The sequence below is a fragment of the Rattus rattus genome, chromosome 6 (assembly GCF_011064425.1).
Source record: "Rattus rattus isolate New Zealand chromosome 6, Rrattus_CSIRO_v1, whole genome shotgun sequence".
NCBI lineage: Eukaryota > Metazoa > Chordata > Mammalia > Rodentia > Muridae > Rattus > Rattus rattus.
Window position 1 is genome coordinate 65731197 of NC_046159.1, and position 27393 is coordinate 65758589.

The 27393-nt window shown below is 37.8% G+C and overlaps 1 protein-coding gene and 1 pseudogene across 4 annotated transcripts in view; one reads left to right on the forward strand and one right to left on the reverse strand.

The window, feature by feature from the left end:
• Window positions 1–12286: 12286 nt before the first annotated feature.
• Window positions 12287–13292, forward strand: LOC116904334 (annotated as a pseudogene).
• An 8881-nt stretch (window positions 13293–22173) lies between these two features.
• Lrrtm4 (leucine rich repeat transmembrane neuronal 4) overlaps window positions 22174–27393 on the reverse strand; it is a 770671-nt gene continuing 765451 nt past the window's right edge. For 2 of the 4 annotated variants that reach the window (XM_032906317.1, XM_032906316.1), the window contains exon 4: window positions 22174–23363. In XM_032906317.1, coding sequence (XP_032762208.1) covers window positions 23142–23363 — 222 coding nt within the window. In that variant the 3' untranslated portion in view covers window positions 22174–23141. The remainder of the gene's footprint in view (window positions 23364–27393) is intronic. The other 2 variants (XM_032906315.1, XM_032906318.1) reach the window with 2 other exon arrangements.

Consider the following 27393-nt stretch of genomic DNA (forward strand, 5'->3'; position numbering starts at 1 on the left):
AGGCCAGCCTATGCTATGTACTATAGTATATTGTATGATATCATACTATACTATACTATAGCAAACTATCATCTCAAAATAATTAACAACAACAACAACAATAATAATAATAACAATAAAGAAATAACATCAGAGCTGAACTTAAAAATATGTTTTGTTTCATTCTTTGAATTTATTTCTCGACCTTTGTCACGTCCTACCCTGTCCCTTGTCCTCCTTCTCTGTTTGATCTTTTATCCACATTAACTTGACTTTGTTGAGTGACATTTATCCTCCTGTTCCCATCATCTCCCATAACTCGACTGTTGCAATGTTTCCTTTTACTCACTCGTGGGTTTAAATGAAAGATTACTACTTTTAGTTTTGGAATTCAGTCTGGGTTTTGTTTTTGTTTTTGTTTTTAGAACAAACCAGAGTAAAATCATATGGGAAAGAAAGAAAAATCCTGTCACCGACAGGGTAACAAGGTGGTGCTACACATCAAGTTTCTGCTTTCAGGTATCTCTAAAGAAATGACCCAAGCTGTTGCCATGCCCAGAACTTAGAGATGACAAATATGTAATTCATTTAACTGTCATACATAACCACTTGGTTAACTTTCTTAATAATTAGAAAATTGTTTAGGAAAGAGAACATCTCAGATTATGTTCTGGTCCATGTCCCCAGTGCTTTCCTTTAGTAGCAGACTAAGAATAGTTTTAGTCATTCTCATAATGCTGTAACCACTTTTCCACCAATAATATCTGTGTATACAGAAGTTGATTTTTTGATGCAATACTAGCACAATTATATATTTTTTGTTTATTTCATTGTTAGGGGAATTTTTTCATATTTGGCCAGTTTTATCTGTGTAAGTCCTAAGCCAGCTCTGTTACAGCGATCTGGTTATTGTTCTATACTGGGGCTTCCCAGGCTCACTTCTCTCAGAATGCTGATAGGAATCTGTCACTGTCCCTTGAGTGACATAGCTGCTTTATATTTGCGTCATTCTGGAAATAGCAGCAGGTTAGCGAAGACTGGGATCAAAGTCATCTCACCCACTATGTATCTTATTAGTATCCCTGTTCCTTGGAATTTTGAGAGTATCAGGGATCTGGATATTCAAAGACATCATTTCACTGCCCAGTCTTCTTTAAGTATTGCTATATATTTAGACTGCAGTACAACGCCATTTGAATGACAGAACCCTAATTGCAAGATATTAGATCATCACTTGTAGCAAGTGGACAAGCATATAAAGGATTCCAGATCAATATCATGTGCTCATTCAAGACAGCCACATTCATATAGCCAAAGCCCTGCTGTAGAAGTCTGGCATGGCATTGGTGGGGACAGAATGACAAGGTTCCTGTTCCTAGAACAGGGCTAGCAGGTATGAGCCTCCATGACTGTGGCTGCTGTGGGCATAAGTCTTGTTTGTATAATATTGTACATATTTTACATTCCTCCAAGGAATGTCCTCCCTGTTAATGTTACTGATTCCATGATAATCTGAGACAGCATGAGTCCAGGAGGAGAAGGTGTAGGTAATGTCTTAGCAAAATGGTAAAGACTGGAACCTTCAAGACAGCTATTAAGGCTATGGAGAAGAACTCTTAAAAACATGAGTTCAAAAATAAATAATTTGTCAACTATGCAAAATATAAGGATATAATATGTATTATATGAGAGACTTTATGAATCAAAAGGAAGAGAGGGAGCTACACTATGAGCCATCTTGTCAGAAAAATACTAAGGAAGATGATAAAGAGATTTGGGGAGTAGTGATCTCAGAGATCCCAATCAGCTAAGTTGTTTGTTTGTTTGTTTATTCTTACAAAGGCAGACAAATTCCTGAGTTTAGGGTCACTTCCTGAAACAGAGCAAGGTTAGGCCCAGGTGTGGTAGAAATGGACTGGGCCCCATCAGCTGGTTTAGCATCTGTACTTAACTGAGGTGGGCAGGTCTCTGGATTCCTTTGCAATGTTCAAATGGGTGCTTGCAGTCTCCTAAGAATTAAGGGTCTTGGGTCTTGGGATCCTGATTCATAGGATAATCAAAAGGGAACCTGGAATGAATAAATGGGTTGATAAGTAAATAAAACACTGGCTTTTGGTATGCAAGAGATGAACAAATGAACCTTGATAGAAGTTCTTTAGAATTTTCTCTAGCTGGAACCGAGTTGTCTGAAGATCTCTGGAGAACAAACACAAATCTTCAAGAATTTTTTTCCTAATGAGATGTCTGATTTTCATCTGAAAAATCCATGGAGACTGAACACAACTCTTTTAGAATTTTTTATTTTGTCTTTCTGAAATCCAAGAATTACTTTTAGAGATTTTTTAACAGGATTTCTGACTTGGTTGGAAGATCCAGGAATCTTTTGTTGCAGCTTTTCTGACGTTGGTCAAAAAACCCCTGAGCTATCCAGAGAGATTTTAAAATGTTTACCCGCAGAGTGAGTTGTCTCCAGCAGAAAGCTACCTCCCTCAAACAGTTTTTAGAATAGCAAGAAAAAGATGTCTAGAGCAGATCAGAACAGAGAGAGAGAGAGAGAGAGAGAGAGAGAGAGACAGAGACAGAGACAGAGACAGAGACAGAGACAGAGAGACAGAGACAGAGAGACAGAGACAGAGACAGAGAGAGAAAGAAGAAGAAGAAGAAGAAGAAGAAGAAGAGGAAGAGGAGGAAGAGGAGGAAGAGGAGGAAGAGGAAGAAGAGGAAGAAGAGGAAGAAGAGGAAGAAGAGGAAGAAGAGGAAGAAGAAGGAGAAAAGAGGAGAGCAGAGCAATATCTGGAAAGCTATTTCATCAGATCATAGGCAGCATCTTGTAAGGCATGATTTGACTTTGAGTCACTTGGTAAAACTCTCCAAAGTAAACATATTAATCACATTCAGACAGCATGCACAAGGTCCTTTGCTAAGTATTTTAGATAACAACTTCAATGTTCTGGTGAGTTTGAATTAGACTTTGCACTGGGATATTCAATACTTGTGTACATCCATGTGTTGGCAAATACGGTTCAAGTTTTGCTTTAGTCGTATTGTTGTGATAAAGCATCCTTACCAAAGCAATTTTAAAGGAGAAAGGGTTTACTCAGCTTACACTTCCAGGCTACAATGTATCACTGCAGGGAAATCAAAGCAGATAATCACATCCCCAGCCAAGGACAAAGTTTAATGGATGCCTGTTTGTTAGTGCCTGACCTGCTTCCTACATGCTGTCCAGGACTCCTTCCCAAGGAATGCTGATGCCTTCAGTGAACTGGGTCTTCCCATACCAATTGACTTATTTTAAACAATCTCCCAGAAACACATCCATGAGCCAACCTGATTTGGAAGATCCTTCCTTGGAAGAAGAATCTACTGGCTCTACATTGCATCAAACTGACAAGTCAAGCTGCCTTGACAAAAGACCCATCACCCATTGGTTGCTTTGAGCTCTACAAACAGAGCTGTTACAACAAGTCTGTGCCTCTTTAGATCTCTGGGCAACAGCTGATGGCATAGGATTTTAGCTGTAACAAGAAGACCAGTAGCATTCATGGTGGTAACTGTCCCAACATTCTGAGTTCCTGAGCACCTAGTGATGAGCAGTTGCTCTGTCAGGGCACAGTGAACATGGCACATGGATGAGAAGCCCAACTCAAGCCTATAGAAGCCATTGAGATTGGTAACTTACTAGGTCCTGCATGAACTTAGCCTTTACAAGCAAATAGAAGTTATCATGAACATGGAGAACAAATCAGTAGGTAGAAAACAGACAACCCCAAGTCAATTATCAGTAGCCCTTGTACACTCATATGCACCTTGAATACTAATGAGCTAGCCATCTCTTCTAAGAACAAGCTTTTCACTACCATTGGCAAACGTAAAGCCATATTGCTTTCATTATGACATTTGCTATTTTACTCGCTAACTGGCAGATGATAGACAATGCATGTTACTATTACTTAATGCCCCTTTTTAATATTCTATGAATGAAACACATCTGATGAGGCAAGCTACTTCCTACTGTGCCCAGACCCTTCTGAAATAATTTCTGTCTCTTGTCCTTTCTTGTCTGTCTTTTTCATCAAGGAAAAGAAAAACCCTCCAAAACAGAATTAAGGCTTCAGTCATTAGGTGTTCTTTGCCTGATTATAAGAGGGGGTAGTCAAAGTGCTGTCATCAATGACTCAGTGAATCCGATGCCTTCTGAAAATCTTGCAAATCTCCCTAATATGCTACCCTAACTGTGGTCAATATGTCCAAGGTTACATGTGTACAAAGTAATCCCCCTTGATCCCAGAGGATTCCCTCCAAGGCCCTCACTGTGACCCATATACAGAAGTGAACCCCAAGAGTCTTCTGCTTAGCTCATTCTAATGGGAGATCTTAGATCTTAACAACCTGAGCATACAAATTTTTGGTTTATTTTTGAGTTGAGAACTTTTATTTCTTCTTAAGGAAAGCCCTTCTCTTTGAAATAGCTGATTTCCTTCCACAGAATAACTAAATCATTGTCCCATTATTAAGTAAAATAATTGTCAGTAGAATGAAAACTGCAATATACCAAAAATATGAAATAAAAAATGGCTGCTAAATTATAAATTTATGGGTAGTTTTACAACATGAATACACTAGAAAGAAGGAAGAATTCATGTTTTCGACACAATGGAGCAAGATTACAAGATATAATGCAGCAGAGCACATTGGGCAACTGAAAATATGAAATTACATATTTCTAGATTTTTCCATTTAATATTTTCTATAACAATTTTCTATAACAAGTGAACCTTGAAATCTTGGGAGCTACAGAATACTTTTGAAGTCTTTCCTGTTAGTTTTTAAGACAGTAAAAAATGGGATCGCACTATATTATAGGAGACATTTATATACTGTAAATCTCTCACTGCTTTAACATTTATGAGTAGAATCAAAAACTGCAACTATAAACAACAATAACAATCAAGAAATATGTTCTAAATAAAAATATATAAACAATGAAAATGTAGAAAAGTGAAATAATTCTGAAGGATAACCTACTTTTTTTGGTATTCAGAGCATCAAACTAAACAACAGAAAAGGCAAACACTGATTGGTTCTTCAGTGTAGAATCTTGAAGAATTCTCTGCCATTGGAGAACTAGAACTACATGAAACATGGTTTAGGAAATGTTAGTATACTGATTAGGTGAAGTTGTTGTTGTTGTTGTTGTTGTTGTTGTCAGTTTGACACAGCTAACTAGAGTCATCTGGGAAGAGCAAACCTATGTTAAAAAAATATCTTCTTCAGATTGACTGATAGGCAAGGCTGTGGGCCTTCTTTTGAACTAATGATTAATATGGGAGGGCTCAGCCAGCTGCGGCTGGTGCTTTACCTGGACAGATCCAGATCGTCAGTCCTGAGGAGGATAAGAAAGCAAGCCCAGGCTGAGCAAGCAACAGAGAATAAACCAATAAACAGAATTTCTCTGGAGTCTTTGTTTCAGTTCTTTCCTCCAGATTCCTGATAAAAATTCCTTCCTTGATTTCACCTCATGTTGTACATTCTGAGGTGAAATAAGTCCTTTTCTCCACAACTTGCATTTTGTCAGTTTTATCACATCAATAGGAAGAAAACTAATATAGACACAAAGGTATCTAACATATTATCAAAGGCTTTAAAAATGTGTAAAAGTATAGAACTAAAATAATGATAAATATGAAAAGAAATATTTGAAAGTTTGCAATACCTAACTGTATCTGTTTCATCTCCCAAATCATCATGATTTCTTTCAAACAACATTTACAATCCATCCATAATAACAGTTACAAAAGATGATTGTTCACAGGCAAATTAAAGCTGGTTGAAATCTGCCACAGATAATTTAACATAACCTTACACTTTATGATTCGCTCATCCACCACCTTGAAGCAATCATGTTTGGCCTGGTATTTACAAGGCTGAGATACATTTGCATCATTCTCTTTAAAAAAACAATAGATTAAATCGCAGGGTTATAAATGTCTGACAAAATTTTTTACAAAGAACATATACTTGAAAAGGAAAATTATTTCAGCCATATAACCACTGATCAATATTTCCCAAATTTCTACATAGTGAATAGGAGGGAGTGGTATTTGAGCCAGCAGGAGTCAAATCCTCAGGGATCCAACAGTGCTGATTGATTGTAAGGAGCCAATGACTTCAGATTGCTGGCTCATTAGCATAGGCACAGGTAAATTATCCTGCTCTGAAATAAGAATGAGGGCCTTGCTAACAGATACACACAAATTAAAGTCGCAGGCCAGGCGAAGCAACTGATTTCATCGTGATGATATGTTACTAAACCACTTCTGTAGTTGCTGCAGAAGAAAATTCTAGTGCCAGGACAAGGATTCCCATGACCTGGCTCTACAGAGACACCTTTTAAAAGCACGTAGACTCCAAAAGGCTGAGTGTGCCTTGAATTAATAACACTGAGATTTAATAAAGAAGAAAAACTGTCTTACAAGACTTCAGCGATTAAATGAGGAAAAAAATGAAAGTGACCTTGGGTGCAAAGGTCATGCAGGGGTTTTGAGAGGAGAAAATCAGAAAGGACTGTGGCTGGAAAGAACATTTGAACACAACAGTCAGAGGGACATGGTAGTGTTCACTTATCCTAGCATTGCACATTGGAGGCTGAGGAAATGAGAAGTCAAGGGCCAACCTGGGCTGCGTAGGACAACTTTGTTCCAACAACAACAACAAAAAAATTAAAAGCAATAGTATGACATCACTGGATTTTGAAAATATTTAATACTTGAAGAAACTTTCATAAGGTTCTGACCCTAATCCTTGACACATCTGCATACTTTCTTGTGCGAATTAAATATTAGGAAGGAGATCTTATTAAGTTAATTTAGTAAGAATCATGCACTCTGTATTTGGTGACCCTCAACATCTGATCATGCTTTTTATTCTTCAGTATCATCAATATAAGTTTAGATTATGCTCATTGAACAGAAATTCTAGTGGATTAGCCCAGTGAGAAATGCTTCCCTGTCTATCTCTTTATATATGCATGTGTACAAACATACTACAGTTGTCTTCAGCTATTTTGTGGGTTCTTACATTTTTCGTTTTTTATTGGATATTTTTAATTTACAATTCAAATGTTACCCAATTTCCTGGTTTCCCATCTGTCCATAAATCCCCTATCCTATTCCCCCACTTCTTCTGTGAGGGTATTCCCCTCCCCCGACCACCCATTGCTTCCCACCTCCTCACCCTGACATTCCCCTACACTGAGGTGTCCAGCCTTGACAGAACCAAGAGCGTCTCTTCCCATTGGTGCTCAACAAGGCCAACCTCTGCTACAATTGCATCTGGAGATATGGATTTGTCCATGTGTACGCTTTGGGTAGTGGTTTAGTCCCTGGGAACTCTGGTTGGTTGGTATTGTTTTCTTATGGGGTTGCAAGCTCCTTCAGCTCCTTCAATCCTTTCTCTAACTCCTCCAGTGGGGAGCCCATTCTAAGTTCAATGGTTGGCTGCTAGCATTTGCCTCTACATTTGTCATGCTCTAGCAGAGCCTCTCAGGAGACAGCTATATCAGCTTTCTGTCAGCATGTATTTGGCATCTGCAATATTGTTTGGGTTTGGTGGCTGTATGTATATGGGCTGGATCCCAAGGTAGGGCAGTCTCTGAATGGCCATTCCTTCAGTATCTGCTATGAATATTTTTGTTCTCCCTTTTTTTTTGGAGCTGAGGACCAAACCCAGGGCCTTGTGCTTGCTAGGCAAGGGCTCTACCACTGAGCTAAATCCCCAACCCTTGTTCTCCCTTGTAAGAAGAACTGAAGCATCCACACTAGGTCTTTCTTCTTCTTCAGCTTCATGTGGACTGTGGATTACATCTTGGATAATTCAAGTTTTTGGGCATGCAGTGAGTACAAACCATGTGTCTTCTTTTGTGATTGGGTTACCTCACTCAGGGTGATATTTTCTAGTTCCATCCATTTGCCTATGAATTTCATAAAGTCACTGTCTTTGATAGCTGAATAGTATTCCATTGTGTAGATGTATCATATTTTCTGTATCCATTTGTCTGTTGAAGGGACTCTCATTCATTCCAGCTTCTGGCTATTATAAATAAGACTGCTATGAACATAGTGGAGCATGTGTCCTTGTTATATGTTGGAGCATCTTTTGGGTATATGCCCAGGAGTGGTATAGCTGGGTCCAATTTTCTGAGGAACCTCCAGACTGATTTCCAGAGTGGTTGTACCAGTCTACAATCCCACCAACAATTCAGGAGTGTTCCTCTTTCTCCACATCCTTGCCAGCATCTGTTGTCATCTGAGTTTTTGATTATGACCATTCTGATTGGTGTGAGTTGGAATCTCAGGGTTGTTTTGATTTGCATTTCCCTGATGACTAAGGATGTTGAACATTTCTTTAGATACTTTTCAGCCATTGGATATTCCTCAGCTGAGAATTCTTTGTTTAGCTCTGTACCCCATTTTTAATAGGGTTGTTTGGCTCTCTGGAATTTAACTTCTTGATTTCTTTGTATATTTTGGATATAAGGCCTCTATCAGATGTAGGATTGGTAAAGATCTTTTCCCAATCTGTTGGTTGCCATTTTGTTCTAATGACAGTGTCCTTTGCCTTACAGAAGCTTTGCAGTTTTATGAGATCCCATTTGTCGATTCTTGATCTTAGAGCAATTTCTGTTCAAGAAATTTTCCCAAGTGCCCATGTGTTTGAGGCTTTCCCTCACTCTTTCTTCTATTAGGTTGAGTGTATCTTGTTTGATGTGGAGGTCCTTGATCCACTTAGACTTGAGGTTTTTACAGGGTGATAAGAATGGATCGATCTGCATTCTTCTACATGCTGACCTCCTGTTGAACCAGCACCATTTGTTGAAAATGTTGTCTTTTTTCCGATGGGTTGTTTTAACTCCTTTGTCAAAGATCAAGTGACCGCAGGTGTGTGGGTTCATTGCTGGGTCTTCAATTCTATTCCATTGATATACCTACCTGTCTCTGTACCAATACCATACAGTTTTTATCACTATTGCTCTGTAATACTACTTTAGGTCATGGTTGGTGGGGTTCTTCTTTCTTTCCCCCTTCTCCATACCTTTCTTTGACCCTTTCAACTCCCTAAAACTAGATAAGAGAGAAAAAAGGGTAGAGGGCAAAATGAAAGAGAACCCTGAACAATGTCAGGCAATGGGAATAACTTTATTATAAGATACTTGCTGCTGGTTAGAGGCATTATATTCTTTGGGTCAAATTTGATCTTCGATGGTCAGGATATCTATTTTCTTATTGTGGCTTCCTCTATGAGTATGACTACCTGACAAATTGTGACCACCACCACCAACAACAACAACAACAAAAAACCAACCAACAGTTCACACCAGCTCTCTGGGCCCTAGCATTATATACCCTCTAAAGAGTCTCCAGAATGTCAAACACCACACAACTGCAGAAACTATCTGCAACTGGCAAAATCATGCCCCTGCTAGAGCACAAGACAAATCCTAGTCAGCCGTTATGGAGCAGACTCATATTTCACAGCTGGAATTTAAATGAAAACACATTCTTATAATATTTCTGTGTTTTTTAAAGAAACTAAAACTCCAAAATTGCCAAAATTGTCCCTACACCATTCTCATAGGCTCAGGTGCTTGTGAGCAGAAGTGTGTGTGTGTGTGTGTGTGTGTGTGTGTGTGTGTGTGTGTGTGTTTGTGTTAATGTATGCTTATGTATTCATATAAAACATAAGTCAACCTTAGGTGTTACTCTGCAGTAACTATTGGCTCATTGTTTGGGAGTGGGTGCAGCAGGGGGTAGAAAAAACCTCTTACAAGGACCTAGATCTATATTAGTTTTCAAGCAAGCTTCAGAGACCTGCACATCTTTACCTCCACAGCATTAGGATTATAAGCTTTTACCACCCACTAAGGGGTTTTGTTGTGGTTGTTTAGCCTGCTGGGGATTGAACTCAGAGTCCTCATATTTGCCTGGTAAGCACTTAGTAAAATGCTGACTAGGCCATCTCAACTGGTCCCTAAACCCATGGTTTTCTTGTTCTGTTTTCATTTTCTATATCTAGGTCCTGTCCTTGCTTCTCAGTCATAAATTTCTACTTGATGTTGCATTCAGAGTTGTGTCCAATCTCTCTCCCAACTTGTAAAACTCAGTGGCTTAGAACAACATTCTAATTACTAGCAGTGTGAGCTATGCCCAGGTCCATTCATTTGTAGCCTTTTCTCTTAGATGCTAATCAAAGTCAGACACTCTTTTCCCACTGTATGTGCAGGAAAGAAAGGAGTACTCTCATTTCTTTTAATTGCCCCAAAGTGCCGTGACCACTCTGTTTCTCTTCAGCTTTATAGTGATGAGAACTCAATTTTGAGGCTTAGATCTGGCTTTCAATGGTTCTGTGAAGGTGGCCAGTTTTCCTGTGTGACAAATGAAGTGACTGTGGACTGCTGAGGTGTAACATAGCCCCTACATTAAAGAATATATGAAAAGTTGGATATTTCCCAAAGTTCATCCACGACAGGTGCTGGTAAATAATTGATTGGGCTTTGTTCATTAATACAGCTGGAGCTATACTTTCTCAAGTTTCTACAGAGAGTTGGGGATGCATATGCCCATGGGGTAGGCCTTTAAAAACAGTTTTTAGATTGACTCATCGAAACTGCAAATTTGCAAGGAGAGACTTCTCAGGATCATGAACAGGCTCTTTCACTCACTTTGCTTACCAGAACAATAACAACCACAAAACTAAGTTGTGATTTGTGATATATATAAATTTACCCATAAATAATGGAGCAGGGTACTAAAGATGATCACCCCACTAAATCACCCATTTATAGGAATAAAGAGAGAAGTAAAATATTTTTGAATTGTTTGATTTATTTGAAGGTGGTACATCAGCATGGATACCATCTAACATATTCCAAGATGTGAAAGGGATTGGTTAACATACGAATTGAGCCTTTCTCAAGGCTAATAGTCAGGATCCTATAGTCCCAAAAATATAGTCCTGGGAGATCAGGACTTATGGAAGCTAGCTTGACATGTATGTAGCTGGGTAGTGATGCTAGGACATGTCAGGACTGTAAGTAAGCAAGTGTTTCCACTTTTTGGCACCAAAAGAAGGATGCTTCAGGACTCCCCCTCTGCCTATTGAACTGTAGGACTGTAGGGAAAAATAACCAAGTCGGGCTAAGAAGTGATCTCCAGTCACATTAGCATACACTCATATCGTGGGTCAAGAGAGCTCTGCTACAGTCAAACAGGGTTTTTTCACTCTATCAAAGTAATGTAATGTAATCTACCCTAGCTAAAGTGTCTTTTTTAATTTTTTAAGATATTAGATATAAATATGGGAGAAGAATATTTGATATAAATATCATTGTGGAAAGCCTGGAGAGATAGCTCAGAGGGTAAAAGTGCTGGCTGCTCTTCCAGAGGACCTGAGTTTAACCCCAGTAACCACATGGAGACTCATAAACATCTATAATGAGAAAAATATCATGGGAGAAATAAGCAGTGGATGGAAAATCCTGTATATACTGTATAATACTCTCAGTATTTTTGTGTGCACTTAATTTCCATAGGAGTTTTCATTAAAAGCCATTCGCCATTGTTTGAATGCTACAGCAAAGTTACTCTTGTTTGGTTTCCGAAGCTCTGGGTCTTCCTTCACATAGACTTTCTACTGAATCTAAAGTATGTTTATCTCAGCCTTAACAGTCATCTATGACCCCTATTTGGTGGTAATCTATGCTCTGTATTCCTCATGACCATGCCCAAATTCTTTGACACAGTGGCCTATGCATGGTCCAATTCATAGTCTCAATGAATCTCCAGCTTCAGACTGTACTAGATTCCTTACTCAAGATAATCTCACTCCTTGAGTAATTGATGCTCTTTCTTAGCTTTGGCCTGATTGTTGCTCTTAGTGACCTTCATGCAGTACTTCTCATTCCTCCATTCTGCCAGTCCTTCCCCACTGTCATACCTATGGTAGAAAACAATTGGTCACCTCCTTGTCTGCACAATTTTCCTGGTATAGTGTAATTCCTCATAGAACAGAGCTGACGAGCTGGGAGTACTATTAGTTATTGAATAAAGATGCTCAGCTCAAATTTTATACCCTAAACAATATGACCTGTTTGACTTTTGTATATAGGAAAATAAACTTAGTACACTTCTGCTGATACACTAACTTCAGTTTTGGAAAGGAATGCTATTTATTCTATTTGAATCTCCCTTTTGTTAAAATTTTAGTTATCGCCAATCATCCTTGTGCACTAGCGGTCTCAAACGATTCAATGTCTAAGACTTCAACCCTCAAGGACCAGCTAATTGTAAATCTTCTTAAGGAGAAACAGGTCCCCCAGAATAAGATTGCAGTTGTTGGGGTTGGTGCTTTTGGCATGGCTAGTGCCATCAGAATCTTAATGAAGGACTTGGCAGCTGAGCTTGCCCTTGCTGATGTCATGGAAGACAAGCTAAAGGGAGAGACGATGGATCTCCAGCATGGCAGCCTTTTCCTTAAAACACCAAATATTGTCTTCAGCAAAGACTATACTGTGACTGCAAACTCCAAGCTGGTCATTATCACAGCGAGGGCCCGTCAGCAAGAGGGAGAGAGACAACTCAATTTGGTCCAGCAAAACATGAACCCCATCTTCAAGTTCATCATTCCCTACATTGTGAAGGCTCACATTGCAAGTTGCTCATTGTCTCAAAGCCAGTGGATATCTTGACCTACAAGGTTTGGAAAATCAACGTCTTTCCCAAAAGCAGAGTTATTGGAAGTGGTTGCAATCTGGATTCAGCTTCGTTCCATTACCTGATGGGAGAAAGGCTGGGAGTTCACCCAATGAACTGTCATGGGTGGGTCCTAGGAGAGCATGGTGACTCCAGTGTGCCTGTGTGGAGTAGTGTAAACATCGCTGGCATCTCCCTGAAGTCTCTGAACTCAGAACTGGGCACAGATACAGACAAGGAGCACTGGAAGGATGTTCACAAGCAGGTATTGGCAGTGCATACGAGGTGATCAAGCTGAAAGGTTACACATCCTAGGCCATTGACCTCTCTTTGGCACACTTGGCTGAGAGCATAATGAAGAACCTTAGGTGGCGGCATCCCATTTCCATCATGACTAAGGGTATCTTTGGAATCAAAGGTGATGTCTTCCTCATTGCCCCTTGTATCCTGGGACAAAATGGAATCTCCGATATTGTGAAGGTGACACTGACTCCTGAGGAGGAGGCCCGACTGAAGAAGAGTGCAGATACCCTCTGGGGAATCCAGAAGGAGTTGCAATTCTAAAGTCTTCCCAGTGTCCTAGCACTTCTCCGTCCAGGCTGCAGCACGGTTTCTATGGAGACCACACACTTCTCATCTGAGCTGTGGTTAGTCCAGATGTATTGACGTGGTCTGAGGAAAATCTCAGTTCCCACAGCTCTACCCTGCTGCTTGTGTACTTGTGTAGTGGTAACCTGGTTAGTCCCACTATCTCCAAGAAACACTGCCAACTGTTTGCAGGCTTTGATTGCCTTGGGAGCCTGCAGAATTGTTGCACTACTCACCCTCACCAAACATGCCTAGGCCAATGAGTTCCCAGTTAATCATAACTTGGCTCCAGTGTGTAAGTCCATTATGCATATCTTGTACATAAGTGTTGTACAGGATATGTTATGTATTATACATTTCTGTAGTATACATTGAAATATTATGTGAAATGTAAGATCTGGTTATGGATTTTGGAACCAACCACTCAAGTGTCATGCCAATGGAAACACCAAATAAAGCTTGAACAATGAAAAAAATTAGTTATTCATTTCAGAATTCACATACAATTCCTAGCATCTAAATGTTCTCCTCTCCACACTGTAAAATTTCAAGTTGTAAATTAAGCAACTATCAATCTTATCCAGTAGTGAACCCCACCAGCTGCATTAACAACCTACCTAGCTGGATAATTCACACTGGTGCAATAATGGTACAAAGGTCATGGTACTAACCAATCATTTTTCAGTTTCATTTAAGGTTCATTCTACAAGATAAAAACCATGCTTCACTCAAGAACCTGTAGCTAGACAGGTGGGCCACAAGAATGAACCTATTTCTATATTTCTGCTAATCCATCAACATATTGAGGTGACTTCTAATGCCTATCTCAAACATCAGAGAAATATCATTGCCATAGTAGATGAGATTAACACAGAGAACCACAACTGATCAATGTACAAGAAAAAGTAAATGTATAGTGCTTTACTATAAATCAGACATCTATAACATACCCCTGCTTCCTAAGGCTCAGGAATCTATGGGGTAGAAGAAATAGGTATATTATAAAAGCCAAAGGAAGTGGAAACTTTTATGTATATAGCAGTCCAGTGGGTTATATAAACTCACAGTTGTGGTGTCAGTATGCACTAGGCTTATGAAGTTCAAGTCTAATATAACATGGGAGAAAGGTGTGTGTAAAGTCCTTCACCTGCTCAGGAACTACTGGTAGTTAAGTGCTTTCAGGAAAGGGAGAGTGATTTTTCTTTAAGCCTGTGGCCCCTAATAGGTCCACACTCTAGTAGATGGCTACACACCTGTGTACAGGGAGTGCTAATGGGACTCCATGAATTCAGAAAATAAATAAGGGCACAAAGTTACGTGGTGAAGTGAATCTTTGAAGAAGTAAGGATAAAAATATAATATATCAAATTCTCAAACTTTGATAAAATGATTTAAAAAAAATGTCTTCAGTTTGGTTTAACCAAAATAGGAAATGAGATTTTAGATATGCAGTACACTGTGGACACAGATTTAAATACGTAGTTTAGATGAAAGATTAAATACCTATTTAGAACTGAATGTTCTCAGAAAGTTCCACTAGTGGTGTTAGTGTTTATGCCCACACTAATGGTCCTACTTCCCTTCCCTAGGTGAGCCCATTAACAGATATAGAATGTATTCCCAAATGTATCCTGTGGAAAGCAAAATCTACAGGTTCTCCATAGCTTTTATTTTGGAGAAGTATATTCCAAAATCTAATAATTTGGAAGTTCTGAATTCAACTGGGTTACTTACTAAAGAGCTTTTAATATATTAATGCAGTTGGGATATCTGCATGGAGTAGTAAAAAGTAATCATTTTTTAGCATTACTTGACCTTGTATCCCTTTTGGTATAAGACATAGTGTGGGACTTGTACAAAATCAGCTTGGAACATTGTCTTGTTCTCAATATCACACGTCCTTTTAAATATTAAAATTATCTAGAAAATGTAGCTAATTTACTTCTAGTATGATCTTATTAAGAAATACTTTAAAATCACATATAACTAAACCAGGAAATAAACAGTGTAATTTTCCTTATAAATGCATTCAGTTTGTCTCAAATTTCCAAGGGGAATGTCTATTTTAGGTGATATCTACTACAATGTACTTCTCTTAACTATATTTCTGTTTTGAAATCATATGGATTGCTCTAATGCAGTGCTTCTTAACCTTTCTTATCCTGTAACCCTCTAATACAGTTCTTCATGCTGTGGTGACCTCTCCAATCATAACATTATTTCATTGCTAACTGAAATTTTGCTACCGTTATGATTCATAATATAAATAGCTGATATGCAGGACATCTCATATTCGATTCTGTGGAAGGATCCTTTGATTCCCCAAGCTGGTCATGAACCACAGGTTAAGAACCACTGTTCTAATAGGTACTGAAGCTCTTTGCTTGTTTATCTGTTTTTGCTTTACTGATTGCTATGAGTTGAATTGTGTTCTAAAATCTCTGTATTGAAGTTTTTAACTCCTATGTAGAGACAGGACTTCTAAGGAGGCAGTTAAGGTTAAATGATTTCCTGGGGGTGGAGATGTGATTACTGAGAGAAGACATGAGCACTGTCTCATCCTTTTGCCCTCCCAGTGGGGACTCTAAGAAAAGGTACTTGTCAGCAACCAGGAGGAAAGCCAGCACCAGAAACCAGGTTGCAGGAACCTTGACCTTGGACTGCCTGGCAATGGCAAAATACATGTGTGCTTTTCAGGATTATATATTTTGTTAGGGCAGTCAGAACTGATTGGCACACTTGCTTGACTAAATCTTTATCTCAGGGTTAGCTGAGGAGGATTTCACTTTATTATCTAAAATCAAATCAGAATCTCCCTAGATACAAGCGAACTCAAGGATTCTGATAGTGTGAATGTTTTTCTTCCCAGAGAATAGTCCTCATCTGACTCTTGGTTTAAAAATAATAATAATTTAAGAACCTTTTTTAATCTGCACTGAGCTAGAATCATGCTATTTTTATGCAGTTTATATCATCATTTTGAATGAACAGATAAAGTTAATATGAGAGGTCTTACTTCTTGTGTTTTTCTTTATTATGTTGTATGCACATGTGGGTATAGGACAAGTTCAACCATTGTAACTCAGATATTCTTCACCTTATTTTTGACTGAGACAAGTCTGTTCACTGTCCCAAACTTACTAGTTATACTAAGCTGGTTAGCATTGAGCCCCAGAGAAAAAGAAGACTTTACCTTCACAGACATGGGATTATTAAGAAAGAATAAACACCACACCTGGCTTTGGATATGGATACTTCAGGATCCAACTCAGGTGTTAATACTTGGAATATTTGCCCTTGGTTCTTGCTATGGTTTTCCTGTGATGGACTGTGAAATAGAAGATGAAATAAGCCCTTTTTTCCCCAAGCTCTTTTTGGCCAGGTTTAAATAACAGCAAACTAGGATAGCCCCTAAAATCCTCTTTCACATCAAGTCTGCCATCTTGGATAACACCAATGAATATGCTAAACTGGATGCCCAGGACTCCTCAACCTTAGCAAAGAACTATAGGCAATTGAGGAAGAATGTGAGTGGGAGAGGTGGTATTCCCCAGAGAAGAACACACCAACTGGTTGTCCAGTGCCAAAGTGTCAGCTCTGAAAACATATATACAAATAATATTATATGGACGGAACAGGTTATATTTGTGAATATGCATATGTACACATATGTATGCACTAACAATGAAAAACGAGACCATGGATTTTAAGAAAAGCAGAGAGGACTATATGAGAAGGTACAGAGGGAGGAAAGGATAGAAATAAATTCTGTAATTAAACTATTACCTAAACAACAATTTAAAAATTGCCTTAGGCAGGAGGAGCCAAGGGATGTATTTTCTCATCAACTGGCACCTCCATGTCCAGAAATGCTGGAGCAGCAAACTGTAACACCTAGTGCCACCAGAGGCTGGTGACTGGTTAGAATTTAGCACCCAAATGTTCTTCATACTCCTCTGTAGCCCTTGGTGATGTATAATCATGCTGAAGTGGTTTTCATAGTCATAACCACGAGCCAATTTCATCCAGAAAACTAGGGCCCCTCCTATTCAGGGAGATCTGTTTCCAATTCTTCATAGCAAGTTCTTGTCATTTTAATTATTCATTCTCACTTAACCAAGATTGATTTGACATTTAATTTATTATTAGTTTAAAATACATGGAGTCCCTGATTTAAAGAAGAAAGCCTGAATGAATTTCAGAAAACTGAGAACACTGCGTCACTTGCAAATGAGGAAACAGCTATCTGCTAAGGTGTATAATTTTCTTTATGGCCAAAAGAAATGTATTCCTTAAATCAGCCTTTCCAAAATGAGTTGTACAGGAAATTAGTTCTTAGGGATTTAGTTAGTATGGAATTAAAGAAGACTACTGTACTAGAACAGATTTAGAAAAGCCAAGGTTGAATATCATTCGGTGTGCTTTAATGGAATAGTTCTGTTTTTTTTAAAGTATTACGTTTGCTAATGTTTGTTTTTTGTTTTAGGGTTTTCATAAAATAACATTAATTATTGGTGCTAGATGCATATTTTAGAAAATGTTCATAAATGTACAATTGCCATAATTTGTTTTAATTAGTCTTTATCTTTAATATTCATTTAAAATTATATAGCTAGAAAATATTAGTACGGACTATGAGTCCTTATACAGAGTTAGCCCCATTCACATCAACAATCTTAGGATTTGCTGGCGTCTTGTTAGAGTGATTCTAGGACCTTAATCTAGACTCAATAACTTAGACATTTGGACATAGAGAACACCAACTTTTTTTTAAACGCTATTTCATGATGAGTTAATATTTGACAACCTCTAAATTTGCATACTAGAAGTATAGAAACTCAAAATTCATTGGCTCTCATCTACAGGATGAAGAGAGTAGCTAGCAAGGAGGGAGATCAATAGGGAGTGAAGATGGTTGTGGAGTTTTCAATAATAATAATAATAATAATAATAATAATAATAATAATAATAGCCCATATATGGGCACATATTTGAATGCTTAGTCACCAGGGAGTGGAACTGTGTGTAGGGATTACAAGTATTAGGAGGTGTGATCTTGTTTTAAAAGGTGTGTCATTGGTGAACTTTTAGGTTTTCAAAAACCCATGCTATCCAGTCTTTCTCAGCCTGCAGATCAGGATGTAGCTCTCAGCTACTGTTTCTGCACCGTGCAAAGCATCATGCTACCCACTACAATGATAAGAGTCTATCCTTTGAAACTGTAAACAAACCTCCAATTGAATACTTTTTTTTATAACAGTTGCCTTGGTCATGGCGTCTCTTCGCAGAAATAGAACAGTGACTAAGACAGTAAGCAACAGGACATGCTCGGGTATGTGAGGAAGAGAATATTATTGAGAATTCAGCAAAGCTGGTTCAGTGAGAAAATATTGCAAGATAGAGGCAGAAATCAGATGTGTGAGAACATAGTCAAGAGAAAAATGGCATTTGGCTTTCAAGAAGCCCAGATTCTACGGTTGTATCAAGGGAGAACTCAGAACTAGAAAAATAAGAGGTAGAAAACTTCAGTATAGAAATACTGGGCCACAACATCCCTCGCTGTTGAAGAGAACTTTGTCTGATTTAAATGTTAATTTTATTGGTAGAGAACCTGAATGTTAGAATTTTTGCCCGTTGAGCACCTCCGTATTAAAGGTTATATAACAAGAGCAGTGCAAATGAGTCTTCAAGTTTAACTCAGGATGTGTTCTGAAGCCACGTGACTTCAGAGTTAGATGGCTGCAGGAATAAGACATTGAGAAGACCTTGATAAGCCAGTGCCCTAAAAGTCATAGCTTCACATGCAACACATTCCATTGTCAATACTGCTTGTATTATCCAAGGCTTAGACAGCAGACAGAAGCTGATTATAGTTGCCTTTCTCCAGCTTTATAGGCTTGGAGATGATCCAGTATGTGGCCTCACTTAAATCCAACTTTCAGTTACTTATTGATCAATGACATGTACAATGGCTTGCACAAATTGCCATAGTCTGCTTCTTCTGCTTGTGATTCTAACAACACATTCTAAGTCTGTCTGGGCCAGCAAAGCTTACATTCATCCCTTCATTATATCACTACTTTCCTTCCTGGATGTCCATCTGTGATATGTTTTTGTTCTGGTTGCTGCTGCTGGTTTTGTTATGCCACTGAGTAGCAAACTAAGTAGTTACTAATGAAAATTTGCTTGTTTATTTATTTATATATTTATGGACTGTTTGTAAAATGGAAATATTTACGATTGGAATACTGTATATTTAGCATTTCCGCAGTGTCATGTCTATTTTGTAGTAATATAGACATGTCGTTTTCTCTACTCAGAAGTAGATAAAATGTAAGATAAGGCCAAAGAGATACTTATAAAGTCATCTTCCTGAAGCCTCCATCCATTCTTATCATTGCTCCATCATCAAATAAAACTCATTAGAATTATATATATTATATAAAAATATATGTTAAATAATGCATATATATATATATATATATGCTTTATTTTAGAAAATGCTTGGCCTTTCTCCAGAATCCTGCAAGTAAAATTTCTTATAATTTATGTCATCAGTCTCCGAAGGTCCTATGTGAAATATTGCTACAGACCTTCAAAGGGATGGGACTGTAGACCTTTCTACTGTCCAATAAACAATCTAGTATAAAACCAGATCTCTTGCAAGAAGAGCTTTGAACAAGAATAGACTTTCTTTGGTAGGACACTCTAACCTTCCTACGTGAACACTAAGTAGAATGAACGTAATTTTTAGCATGTAAAAGACAGTGGAAAATGTCTATATTACCTGGAGTCACTCTTCAGCACCATCTCACTCTTCTAAGTAGAGGAATATGCAGCTCCCTCAGACATTCAATCTCCATAGCTAAGCACTGGAAAGGACCAGAAATGTGAGCCACACAGGCAAATTTGCCCTGACCAGGAGATATCTTGATGGCAGTATAGGCAGTGTAGGCTGAATGGCTTCTAGAATGATCTTCATTTTTTTCTTACAGAATAAATAATACAATGTTAGATTTTTCAAGCCCTCCAATGAAATATCACTATTTTCTTTTAAAGGACCTCATTTTCTTTGAAAACTTAGTCTGTCCATTATATAATATCAGGGCCTAAATTTTGCATTTAAGAATTTCTCCAGGATTATTCAAGTGAAGTTGCTTTCTGGTGTTTTCTTGTTTACCTGTTCTAAGCTTCAACACATTTGCAAAACTCAATGCAAGCTTACTCTGTCACATGCAAATGAAATGCAAATTAAAAAGCTCATTGGAAATTTTCCTGTGTAGAAGCTCTATGATATTTTCACGATGCTGTCTGTTTCCATAACAGTTCACCTCACTGTTTATGTTTGACTTTAGGCAATGGTTGGCCAAGTATAATAATTTTAAATAACGGGAAGAAAATCTCTATTTGTTATGGTTTTTGTTGTAAGACATAGAAATAAACTAATCAAAGCCAACATTGATCAAGATTTTTTATATGAAAATCAGTTGTAATAAGTGGTATGCCAGATGGCATCACATAGAGAAGAGAGTATCAATGTTTGAAAAAAATCCTCCCATTTTGGAAAGTTACCCATCCCTTCCAAAAAAAATCATTTTAATTTGGGAAGATGAACTTCAAATTTATTGATCAAATTTTAAAACCAAAGTCACAACAGGGAAGAATTATGTTTAACTTTTAAACCCATGGCAAACTCTTTTTGTATTCGTGGTGAAGAAAATACATATCATTTGAATAATAAATATTAACAGAAAAGTAGAAGAGTTTGGTAATAATGACACTTTTCAATGTGAAAATAAAAGCTGTCTTGGCTGAATTTTCCTGTAATATGACAATTGGCATTTTCTCACTTAAAGCAGAGACAACTTCAATTGTATTTTAGAATGGTATTCAAATAGAGTGATGTTGAAAAGGAAATCCATGTTTGATACTCTAATTTGCTTTTTGTAGTTCTCTCAAACTTTGATATATTGTTTTTAATTTAAAAGCTGATTTACAGTTAGTTTCCGAGTTTAGGATTAGTTCTTAAAGATGTCTATTGAAATTGCTGTCTAATACCACACCTTAACATGTAAAAGTTGCCTTACTAAATACCATAAACATCATAGCTTCATGTTGGTTTAAGAATAAAACTATTCCAACTGAACCCCAGACTCCTTCAGGGAAGTATCCACTGGGTGGACTGGAGAATTGCTGGCGTGTTACATCAGCTCCTGGATGACAAAAGAGAGAGTGGTGTGACTGTCTGTCAGGTTCCTTTGGGCGACGTTATTTTACATTTTTGGGCATATGAACGTGTATCTGTATATGAGTAGGTAAGTGTATCTGGACACAGGAGCTTACGGAGAATTGTTGGATTGCCCTGTAGCTAGAATTACAGAAGACTGTGAGTAGCCAGATGTCTGTCCTGGAAGCAAAACCCTTGTCCTCTGCAGAAGCAGCAAGCATTCTTAACTAATGAACCATCTTTCCAGTCCTCATTATTTCCTTTGAAAGATGATTTTAAAAAATGACTGGTATTTGTTTTTCTGTCTGATTACTAATGGCTCTGTCTTTCCTCTAAGATCACATATTCTGTAATTCTCCCATTGGTACATTTTTCTCATGTTGCATATTTTTTAGAGTAAGGATACCTCTAAATAAATTTTTAAACATATATTTCATATATATTTTCTGGACTTATTAATGTTTACCTACCTGACCCTGGGACACAGAAAAAACAATACAAACAATGACAATACAACAACAACAAAACCCAAAATTCCAACCTACCAACCAATCAAACAAAACCCTAGATATATTCCTACATTATTACTCTGATATCAAGTAGAAACATTCCACGCACATGAAGATGAGCTATGGTATACCAACCGCAAAATAATATATTTTATTTTTCAACATTTTTTCTTTTATTGATAAAAATTACACAAAAGCTATGTGATAATTAAATTTAAAAGCAATATTACACATCATTTTGAATTTAGAAATTCATCCCATGACAGTGCCATCCACAGGAATCACGGCCATTGTTCACAGAGCCGCTCTCTTCACTGAGGGTAGTACGCAGGTTCCTCCCCATCCATGTGTTCACAGGTCGGGTTATCATGGTGGATACAGATGAGGGAAGAAACCAGAGCTCCTAATATTGTCTATAATGTGTATTGAGTGAATATACACTTCGATGTATTTAACTCATTCCAGTAGTTTATTGAACGTTGTAGTCAACTTTCTTTACTTTAGGTCAATGCAAAAAAACAAATCTTCTTTTGGTACCATGTAGGTACTGATATTTAGAAGTAGAAAGTCACTCAACCAGGAAATTAAGAAAAATAAAACAAATAAAAGAGTAAAACCAGATTTTTAAGGAAAAATAAAATGAAAACATAGGGAAAAAGGTCTGTGAGTGTTATGCACACCTTACAAGAAAAATTGTGTTGTTTCCCCAAAATTCCCACCCTCCCCACTGTGGTTCTCCAGCCCAGGAACCATGCATTGTAGAAAAATCAAATATACAAACAAACCTATAGATAGCTAGGGTGAAATCTATTTTTATAAGAACTTAACACTCTTGACTATTTACATCCGGGAGTGCTTGTGTTTGTTTTGTGTTTTAAAGCAAAGAAGTTCTGTGTCCTCCCGGGTCGATGGCAGGTTCATCAGCTGCCCAACTTCATAAGCAGTTTGGGGTTTGCTTCTCACTAGTCCCTAAACTTCTGTACAGGATCAGTGAACTCTTGAGGCTGGAGGATGCCGGACACCTCATCTCCTCTGTGGTGAAGGCCCCCCTTTCCCTGTGAGCTCTTCATCAAGAAGTTAGCTTTGCTGTTAGTTTGTTATTCTCTCCAGGTAAATGGCAGGTGCAGCCGACCTGGCTATGGTGGCGATGAAGCTGTGGTCTCTCCCAAGCTCCAAACTGGGGCTGTCGTCCTGCTCTATGGACACAGCTTCATATGCCTTGTTGATGTGAAGGGGCTGGTGGGCTTGGCAGTACCCAATCACTGGTTGATCATAGCTGTAATACGGCAAGGGCTTCACATGGTGGGGCATCTGTACATGAGAAACAGAAAAAAGCAAATGTTTAGTAACTAGCTTTAAAAGGAGACTATTTTGTTTTCCCTGCTACTCAAGTCATCTGTTTCTTGAAAATACCAATTTAACAAAAATAATTATTGTTACTTTTTGGTTATCATAATTCATACATACTTTGTACACAGATTCATATATAATGTATATTTAATGTTTTGATTTTTGATTTTACTCTTAGTTGACAAATCAAAAAGAGGTTAGAATAACCTAAATGTCTATGAACATGGACAACATATATCATATATATGTAGAAACTTCTGTGCTTACCCTATTATACTATTAAAAGTAATTCACAAGCCTACATGAATGCACATGCTACAAAAATGAGGAAGACCTGTTACAGTATGGCATGATAAGTCAAGTCAAAAGTAAGGGGCAAAAGAATGTATATGTAACAATCAAATGTTTATACTGATGTATGCAATTCTTTGTATATGCCTCATATGTCTACTATATATTATGTGTTTGAATACATGTTTATAAGCATGTGTATATAATATACATGATATATATGTACATGATATATATTTTTATTGCATTTTATGTTTTTATATGTAGTTTATTTGTATATGCCAGTCTTTTTCTTTATTTTTAATTGACCACTTTTTTCACAGATAATTTCATACATGCATATAATGTGTTCTGTTTACTTCTGCTGACGTATTCTCTTATCTACTTCCCACATCCCTACTCTGGAGCAGACTCATGACTTTTATTTTTGTCTTGTGACCTATTTAGTTTAACCAGAGCCATCTATGTAGGCACTGGATTGGATCTATCTGGTATAGCTTAATAGGGTCACTAGTGGGTACACAATGGAAGAAAATTTGTCTCTGTCTACATGAATCAGTAGCATGTAGCTCAGAAGTGAGATGTGGGACTCTCCCAATTCCTACCTGATGATGGACCCATTCTTCTATAGACTCAGGGTAGGTAACCATAGCTGCTCTGAGTTCATGTTTTCAATGTCTGTGTCTTTACTAGAAGAAGGCTTTTCACAGCCTTTCTCTTTATCTTATGACTGTTACAGTATTTCTTGCCCTTCTTTTGCAGAGTACCTGGGTCTTTGAAAGGATCATAAAATTGCCTTGTTGAGAGTTGAGTACTCACCCATCCCTTAATCTCAAGCCTCTATGCATTTATTACTATTTACTAGAAAGAGAGGATTATCTGACTAAGGCTAAGAGTAACATTTTCTATGGGTATAAACATAACTATTTACCAAGGTAGCTTGAATTTATATCAGTTTAGTTCAACAGCTTTATTCAGTACCCCATAGGTATTATGATCTCCCTTACCTTGCATTTTTGACCAAGTTATAGTACCACAAATTGATTCTCTCCTCTGGAATCTGTTCCTAATACAAAATGTATAGATTATATGCATGCTTTACCTTTCATCTGTACTTCTCATTTCATATAATTCTAACCTCCATTTTGGGTCATATATCTTTTATGTAAAATAAAAATATCACAGATAACTTCCAGCAATATGTTCCTTAAAATATTACAAACATTTGAACAGGTACAGCTTTCTGTTTGTAATATGAATGGTATTTTTTGTTTTCAAGTGGACAAGACAAGTTAAGTCCCTATTGACTGTCACTGCAACAAATCTGGGTGAGCCTATAGCAATTATGTTAATAGGAAAATCTGCAAATACTGTAGTCACCTTAATTTTCTTTATTGTTTTTCATTAGACCCTATATATTTGGTAAAGAAGCACATTTCACAAAGTTAGAACAAAGAAATTGCAATTGCATATTCTTTTTTATCTTGTGCTTGCACATCTGTCTGAACCTGCCACACCAATCTGATGGTGTTGATTCCTTGTTGAGATGACAAATCTCCAATTGCTCCGCTGCTTGTGGGTGATGATTCAAGAGAGTTTACCCTCATGTCTCATCGCCACCTCTGTTTTACCTTCGTGGATCCTTAGTTCTGCAAAGTTACTTTCTCTTACTCAATACCTGCCACTCTCTGACAGACTACCAATGCTCCTTGATGGGAAAGAAGGCTTAGAAGGGGAAGGCTTAGAAGCTCCGTTGTGAGCTTTCTCTCTGTACAGGTAGTAGACATCCTTGACCTATATCCTTTGAATGACTGGTTCATTCCCATAGTGTTACCTTTATACTTATGTAATGGTGCATAGAATATGTTCAGGGTTCTCTAGAAGAACAAGACTTATAGTGAATCTCTCTGTCTCTTTCTGTCTCTCTGTCTCTCTCTGTCTCTCTGCTTCTCTCTCTGTCTCTCTCTGTCTCTCTCTCTGTCTCTCTCTGTCTCTCTCTGTCTGTCTGTCTGTCTCTCTCTCTCTCTCTCTCTCTCTCTCTCTCTCTCTCTCGTTCTCTCTGTCTCTCTCCAGGGGATTTATTAGAATGGCCTCTAGGCTCTGGTCCAGCTGTAGCTTTTTCTACCAATGCAAATTTCAAGGATCCTGTAGTTGTTCAATTCACAAGGCTAGAGATGTCTCAACTGGTCTTCAGTATATGCTGAAATCCAAAGCACTGGGCTCTCACACCAGTGAAGGAGTGGATTTAGCAGCAAGATTCAGGGTAAGCATATCATGCTTATTTAGCTAGCTATGTTGTTTTACTCATGACACAGTTGTCATGTGGTGTTTTTTGATGGAATAAAACCTTACGTCTTGCAGGGAAACCCTTAAGATACAGATGTTCTAAAAGGAAGTGAAATATTCCATTCTGAAGGGAAGCTCAGTAAGCAAAGAAAGTAAACAGCTAAAGTAGCTTCAGGGCATCCCTCAAACTGACCAGATTCTCAAGGCCCTCTACTTCAGTAGGCCATCTGATTACATCCCCAAACAAGACAAGCTGACTAGAATACTCTGATCAAAGACTAGCTTAATGAAAGAGACAGAGTATAACACTCTTAACTACTCTGTCATATATACAGCCCTATTTTTATTTCTTTTTCACTCAAATATTTCTCCATAAGCCAGCAAACTGTCTAGACATGAACTACTCGTTGTCATTTCTGTTTTGGGAAATGAACTCCCTGTGGGATTTTGTAGCTGTGTCAGATGGTAGAGGACTGATGATGTCTTGGGTCAGCACAACTCTGACAAAGCAGAGAAATAGAAGCAGTTACTTTGTTCAGGGTATTGAGCAGGGAGACGTATTTGTAGAAAGACCTTCCTAACAATTTATGATCTTTCTTTCATTCTTCTTTCTGTTACTAATATGTGGAAGACATGAAAATCACCAAATTACTTCCAAATACATAAACATTCACTGGGCACAGAATATTTATTCTGTACCTTCGTTCCTTTTTTTCTTTTTTCTAATATTTATTTATTTATTTAGATTATTTTATTTTTTTGCCTACTACAACAGAGTTATGGAGGACAGAGAACAACTTACAGAAGTTAACTCTTGTCTTCTTCTGTAAGAGTCCCTGTATATAAAACCCAGGTCGTCAAGCTCTTCCTGCTGAGCCATCTTGCCAACCTTCCCCCCATGCTTTCACTTAATGATTCTGTTTCTTTTCCCAAATTAGCCAGATCTGTGTGATCAAAAGCCCACATGAAGCACTGGCTGTAGCTCTACCGATGCCTTCTATCCTTAGGATCTTTCCCCTAGTCATTATAAGGGGGAGACACTGGACTCAAAAAGCATGCATAAGCTTTGTGTGAGAGGAAATTATGGGGTCATGAGCTCTCTGTACAAATAGGTTCATCTAAAGAGGAAAACTAGCAGCTCATATGTCAACATTGTTCAATTTCTCATATTTATTTAAAGCTCTTATGTTTAAAAAATAATCTAAGAGAACAATTTCATAGCTAAAATATCATCATATTCAACTTCATGTTGACCCAAATATCAAGAGAGCCTTATTAACCACAGACCTCTAGACGTATATGTCATATCATCTCTGAACTCAGGAAATTTGTTTTGCTACAGCAGTTAGACTATATTTTACTACAGTAAGCAGGGGCTCATGGCGTTTTCGCCACTGTGTCTGAAACAAATTCC